At 56.2% G+C, this 5754-nt stretch overlaps 2 protein-coding genes across 6 annotated transcripts in view; one reads left to right on the forward strand and one right to left on the reverse strand.

The window, feature by feature from the left end:
* The window catches only part of LOC113207745 (amyloid-beta-like protein), a 136061-nt gene that overhangs the window by 92483 nt on the left and 37824 nt on the right, over positions 1-5754 (reverse strand). The gene's annotated exons all lie outside the window — the stretch shown is intronic.
* On the forward strand, positions 403-1266 carry LOC113207746 (proline-rich protein 2-like). 3 transcript variants are annotated; one of them, XM_052271504.1, is made up of 3 exons: positions 403-494; positions 710-845; positions 984-1266. In XM_052271504.1, the coding sequence occupies exons 1-3, from the start codon at positions 450-452 to the stop codon at positions 1157-1159; spliced, it is 357 nt and encodes a 118-aa protein (XP_052127464.1). In that variant the 5' UTR covers positions 403-449; the 3' UTR covers positions 1160-1266. The 3 variants fall into 3 exon arrangements, with proteins under 3 accessions (XP_052127464.1, XP_052127474.1, XP_052127481.1); XM_052271514.1 differs by having other exon boundaries at positions 710-770; XM_052271521.1 differs by having other exon boundaries at positions 710-770; positions 1059-1266.

Below are 5754 nucleotides of genomic sequence, written 5' to 3' on the forward strand. Positions count from 1 at the left end.
CCCTCTCTCTCTCTCTCTCTCTCTCTCTTTCTTTTCCCCTCACTGACTTTTTCGTTCCAAAGCCCCGCATAGCGCCTACCGCGCGTCCAGCTCTGCAGCCTGAATCTATTTCATACTCTGCCTAAAAATCGCTCAAAGTATTTTTTTTTAAATACCCCCTCCCCCTTTTGAACACGCGGGCAAAAAAGTGTTCTTGAAATTACTACAGGGAATTTTGAAAACATATGGAAGGGCATCTTTTATGTTTATGGGCCTAAATACATAATTGTTCTGAGAAGGTTTCGCACGCTCATTCATGGCGTTTAAGCGAAAACAAGGCGATAATTCCGGCCGCGACACGACTCGGGGACGCGTGGCGCAAAAGTGACGCGCTCGGCGCCGTCCTGGCTTATATAAGGGAGCGAAGAGCCGGTCAGAGACCAAAACAGAGGCGCCCAACATCCGACGACATGAACCGGACAATCGTCATCTGCAGCCTGCTGGTCGCGATGGTGGTGAGTCAACGTAGTATGAAGACTGTTTTGAGACCCATTTAAGAGCTGTCAATCTATCCGCGAATAGTGTCTGAACTTCTGAATGTCGTGAAACTGAAATGAACATTTGATCCTTCCTTCCTTCCTTCCTTCCTTCTCTCTCTCTCTCTCTCTCTCTCTCCTCATACTTTTTAAATTTATCTCTTTTTCTTTCTGTTCAAATTTCGCGCGCGCAGGCCGCGTCCGCACTGGCCGCGCCCACCCAGGACGGCATAATCGTGGTGCAGCGGCGCGGACCTGCTCCGAAGAGCGGGCCAGCCCCAGACCCAGACCCAGTGCCCAGCGTCCCAGTCGAGAAAAAGCCGCGCGGACCTGCTCCGAAGAGCGGGCCAGCCCCAGACCCAGTGCCCAGCGTCCCAGTCGAGAAAAGGCCGCGCGGACCTGCTCCGAAGAGCGGGCCAGCCCCAGACCCAGTGCCCAGCGTCCCAGTCGAGAAAAAGCCGCGCGGACCTGCTCCGAAGAGCGGGCCAGCCCCAGACCCAGACCCAGTGCCCAGCGTCCCAGTCGAGAAAAAGCCGCGCGGACCTGCTCCGAAGAGCGGGCCAGCCCCAGACCCAGACCCAGTGCCCAGCGTCCCAGTCGAGAAAAAGCCGCGAGTTGTTGTAATTCAAATGAAACTCGGATGAGCGGAGCATGAGGCTGACTCATGGAGGCACTTTGTCCTCCGCTCTCCGCGAGGTAGAGAGTCTTGGGAACTGTCTAAAAAAAATACACGAAACATATGACGGTTGCAGTTGGTATTTTGTTTTACATCGCACCTCACCTAATGCAGTGTGACGATGTGACCCGTGGTCATTATCCCGGCTTTTAGCGACCGCTGTAAATGAAACATGGCGAGCGGTGTAGCCCACTCCCCTTCCCCCTACCGGGCACTTCGCCGAAAAAACTAACAGCTGAGCACGCGGACGCTTGCCAAAGAGCGGGGGGTGGAGAAAGAGAGAAGACCCCGAAAAATAAATTATTCTTATTCTTCATCTTTTTCGCCGCTCCTTGTATAATCAAATCTTTGCGAACGCTCCCCCGGACCGACCGGCGGCAAAATGAAATTATAAATCGAAGAGGCTCCTTTAGGGGGGTGCGCGTCGAGGCGGCGAGGAGTAGAGAGGAAGGGGACGACGACGGCTGTCCTGCCCGCTGATGGGTGTCGCTAAACTCCGTTACGTGCCCTGGCGGGTCCTGGCGGGTCCTGGCGGGTCCTCTGGCTAGCGGCGCCCATCGCGGGCTGAATGGCGAATCATCCCGCCGCCTCCGGCCGCCTCTCTGCCAGCGTTTAACGCCATTATTCGCAGCTGTTGTCTGCCACACGCCTTGCTGCTGCTTTTATTCGCCAAGCGCTGCCGCCGCCGCCGCCTTCTCGTCGAACCGCGCGCGCGCGTCTCTCTCTCTCTCTCTCACTTTTGGCTTTAATTGGTCGAATTAACTTCCCTGCTCTTTCCCGCGTCTCTGCTCTGCGTTGCAGCTCCCCCGCTCACCCTCCCGAGACTTTCGCATGCGCGGATTTCTTTCTCTGTTCTCCCCGCCGCACCGATGCAAATATTGCAGCGCTGCACGCGGCGAGCGTGAGGCGCCACACCAATTTATAAAGCGGCAGCTGTGCGAGCCCGTAATGCACTTTATCACGCATGCATCACATGCCATAATTTTTATTATTTCCCCCCAGTCACCGCTATATTTTTAATACATTGTTTTAAAAGTATTATTTTTGGTCGGCAATATCAGCCGAACAGCAAGCAGGCACTATGCGTACGAAAAAGAAAAAGAACAACGCAAAATGGACTGTAAGCACGAGCTCCGGACTGGACGAGCGTTTTGTTTCAGGTATATTTGTTTGCCGAATAGTCCGTTCTCTTTTTCCCCCTACATAGAATATGCTGCGGCCAAAGCAATATGGACGCTGATAGACTGAAAGCTCACCGCAGAGGCCGCAACAATTTGATTTTTTTTTTATTTAAAAAAAAGAGAGAGAGAGAAAGAGGAGATGACATAAAGCGCTTGCATTCGTTGTCCTATAAATTTTTGATCCGATTCACGAACATTTTAAAGAGAACTGTAAATCCCTAAGGGCTGAGGGGAGGAGGGGGCAGGGGGAGCACGCCCCGACTCGCATGAATGGATGTCTAATTTCCCGGCAAAACGGACCGCGAGGGACGCTCGTGGGGCGCAATCGTTTTTATGTTGATTGTTGTTGTTGTTCCTGCTACTGCTGCTGCTGTTGTTGCTGTTGTCGGTCAGACGAGAGACGAAAAAAGAAAAAGGAAAAGCAGCGAAAACAATTACGGTAAACCAACAACCAACAAAACAAAACAATAGAGCCGGAAATAACCACCAACTGTCCTCACTCAAAACATTACTCCCCCAGCGGAGCGTAGGGCAGCGCGCGCAATCTCTTTCAGTCCCGTGGAAATGTGACCCTGGCCGCTGGATTGTTATTATTCGCCGTTTGCAGCCGGTAAACTTTTCCCGCGCCCTAATGCCGCATTACATTTCACTGAGGCTGGCTCCTCCGGGTCGGCCCGTCGGCCGGTCAGTGTGCCGCTGGGGCACTCGGGGTGTGTGTACAGCACTACTGCATATTAAACTGCATATTAAGCAGCCGGAGCCGTCCGTCGTCCTCGGGAGCCCCGTCTTAATTCACTAGTCCTCTCCCCCCATACCGGTGCACGCAGGCTCGACAGTTTGACCCACCGTGCCATCTCATGGACCCGAGCCTCCTCCCCCAAGGGGGGCACAAAAGAGACGGCTGCCCGCCCGGCCTGCCCGCCCGGCCTGCCCCGAGCGGCGCAGGGGCCTTCACGACGACCTGGCCGGTGATGGTGATGAGGCGCCCTTGATGCTCACCGATGAGGCCCCGAGGCCCGAGGCCCATACGGCGGTCGGGCTGATGGGTGGCTGATGGCTTTGTGTGGCCGCCCCTACCACCCTCCCAAACCACACGCTCGCAAAATGTGCGACAATGTCCATTAAATATGACCTCGTTCCGACAACTCGATTTAATACCATACGCGCGGGGGCATATTGCAACAAACGAAAAAGCTTTTGATGCAGCAAAATTCGAGTAAACAGGAATTTGCTCTATGCATGACCAATAGTTCATTCACCGTTCGAAAGCAGGGAGTTTATGAAAGAGGGGGGGAAGGCACTGCACTGCAGCTCCTCCCTAAGGGTTGGGGAGGGGGTGCTCTACGCTCCACACACACACGCCTCCCGCGAGGGGGTCCGAGCGCGCGCTGACGCCGTGCAGGTTAATGACCCTAACATAGCAGGCCTGCCAGCTCGCCACGCCACGAGCCCCGCGGCAGGCGGGAGGGTCCCTCTCTCTCTCTCCCCCCTGCATTATGCAAGCAAGGGGTGGTGGTCGCCTCAAGGGGCGGGGCGGGGGGTGACGTCTTGATAACCGCCCGGCCGGACTCCCTCAAATGAAAGGCCGAACGCGCACCCAGAGTGCTACGAGCAAGGGACTCTCCAACCCTCGAAATGAACAAGCTACGAACATTTTTCAAAGTTATGAACACCATTTCTTTTCTTTAATTGTTTTTCCTCTGTTTGAATTTGGATTTTTTTTAGTTGTCCCCAACCCAAGACTTTTTTTACGGAGTGGGGAACAACTTAAATCTGAACAGTGATTTGTAATGGCTGTTATCTTTCAAGTACATATATTTCTTTTAAAAAAATTGCGTTCGGAGACTGCCTGGGAAAAGACAAGATGCAGGGTGGTGACGGCACAGATCAATCAGCCTGCATCAAGCATGGCAATATGTAGTGCGCCAGCCGCCGGGCCAGCCGCTCCGCGCAGCAGCCGTCACATCACCTCAAAGCGAACTGCGACCGCCGCCGAGCGTCCAACAGGAGGGGGCCGGGACGGGGGCGAGGGAGGGGAAAGGGATCGACGAATGGCTGCACTTACGCCTCGACTTACGCCCTCGTATTTGTGCCGTTTTATGACTCGGGCCGCGCGCACGGCCGGGCCACCCGTCACGGCGCGACGCACGCGGAAAAGGAAACGAGGTAATTTTTTAACCCCCCCACGACGACGGTGCGGCAGCACGGCGGCGGTGGCGGCGTCGCGGCGACATAGGTCGTATAGCTCTCTCTCTCTCTCTCTCTCCCTCTCTCTCTCTCTCTCTCTCTCTCTCTCTCTCTCTCACGGCCGGCACCTACCCCCCCGTTTGCGTACAATATTCGCGCCTCGACGATAAATCAGACGTACGTGCACGATAAATTACGCAGGTGACCCGGCGCCGCGCGCCGCCACGCCCCGCGACCGCGTCCGGGGGTAAGCACGCACCACCGGCGAGGTCCCGCACCGCGCACTGCACAGCTCTGCCGGAGCTGCGCGACCTGTCTCGGACGCGTCCCCTGCCGGCGCCACCCCCATCGCCATGGCCACATCCGTAACAGTAATGCACCCCCGGTGCGGGTCCCCTCGGGCCCTCGGGCGGCACCCGCTCACCCCCACCCTCCCTCCCGTACTCATCGCGGTGATAATTCGAACCGATTGCCACCCCCTCCCTTCCTCCCCCCGACGCTTTTGTTGCGGTGCAGAACAATGAGTCGCGCCCGGACGCCGCCCCGTCCGCCTGGCTGGCCTCACAGTGGCGCCGAAGATTGCGCATCCCAGATAAGAAGAACCCCCCACCCAACCACCATCCCCAACAGGATGATGAATTTCCGATGTTACAGCCCGATGCATCGGCTCCATGGTGTACCGTGATGTACCTCAGCTGTTGTTGATGTTGTTGCAGAATGAATCAAACCCCTAGTGATCAAACCTTAAACCTCACAGCCTGCTCCACGGGGTTCACGATGGCGGGGTTCGACGGGGTTCTCACCTGCAAGCAGAAACAAACGGGCGTCTTTTATTAGAGGAATAAAAATAAAATGAGAATGACGGTGGAGTGTTGGGGTAGGGGGGGAAAGAAGGGGGAGAAATGAGGGGGGATGTAGAAGGTAGCGTTCGCCAGGCCTCAGAGGCTGGGGCTGCTGGGGGGGCCAATGAAGAGGGCAGTTTCGGTCTTTCAGCAGGTGCGGGACGGAAGGTGGTAGGGATGGGTCTGCACAGGCGAAGGACAAAGGGACAGCGTCAAAGGGGCGGGGTGCTGGGGGGGGGGCAGGAACCTGGCGAGGACAGTGTTGTATAGATCCGCGAAAGGCGAAATCCGCGAGAGGCTGTGGCGCTGGTGGAGGTGGCGAGTGAGAGTGGGGGGGATGGGATAGAGGGGGC

Source organism: Frankliniella occidentalis, unplaced genomic scaffold (genome assembly GCF_000697945.3).
Source record: "Frankliniella occidentalis isolate FOCC.00 unplaced genomic scaffold, Focc_3.1 Scaffold6, whole genome shotgun sequence".
Classification (NCBI taxonomy): domain Eukaryota; kingdom Metazoa; phylum Arthropoda; class Insecta; order Thysanoptera; family Thripidae; genus Frankliniella; species Frankliniella occidentalis.

Excerpts from the sequence above, each read along its gene's own strand:
- LOC113207746 (XM_052271504.1), top strand. The coding sequence starts at position 450 with ATGAACCGGACAATCGTCATCTGCAGCCTGCTGGTCGCGATGGTG. Across the intron at positions 495-709 it reads GCCTGCTGGTCGCGATGGTG|GCCGCGTCCGCACTGGCCGC; the intron begins GTGAGTCAACGT and ends TCGCGCGCGCAG. Across the intron at positions 846-983 it reads CGAGAAAAAGCCGCGCGGAC|CTGCTCCGAAGAGCGGGCCA; the intron begins CTGCTCCGAAGA and ends AGCCGCGCGGAC.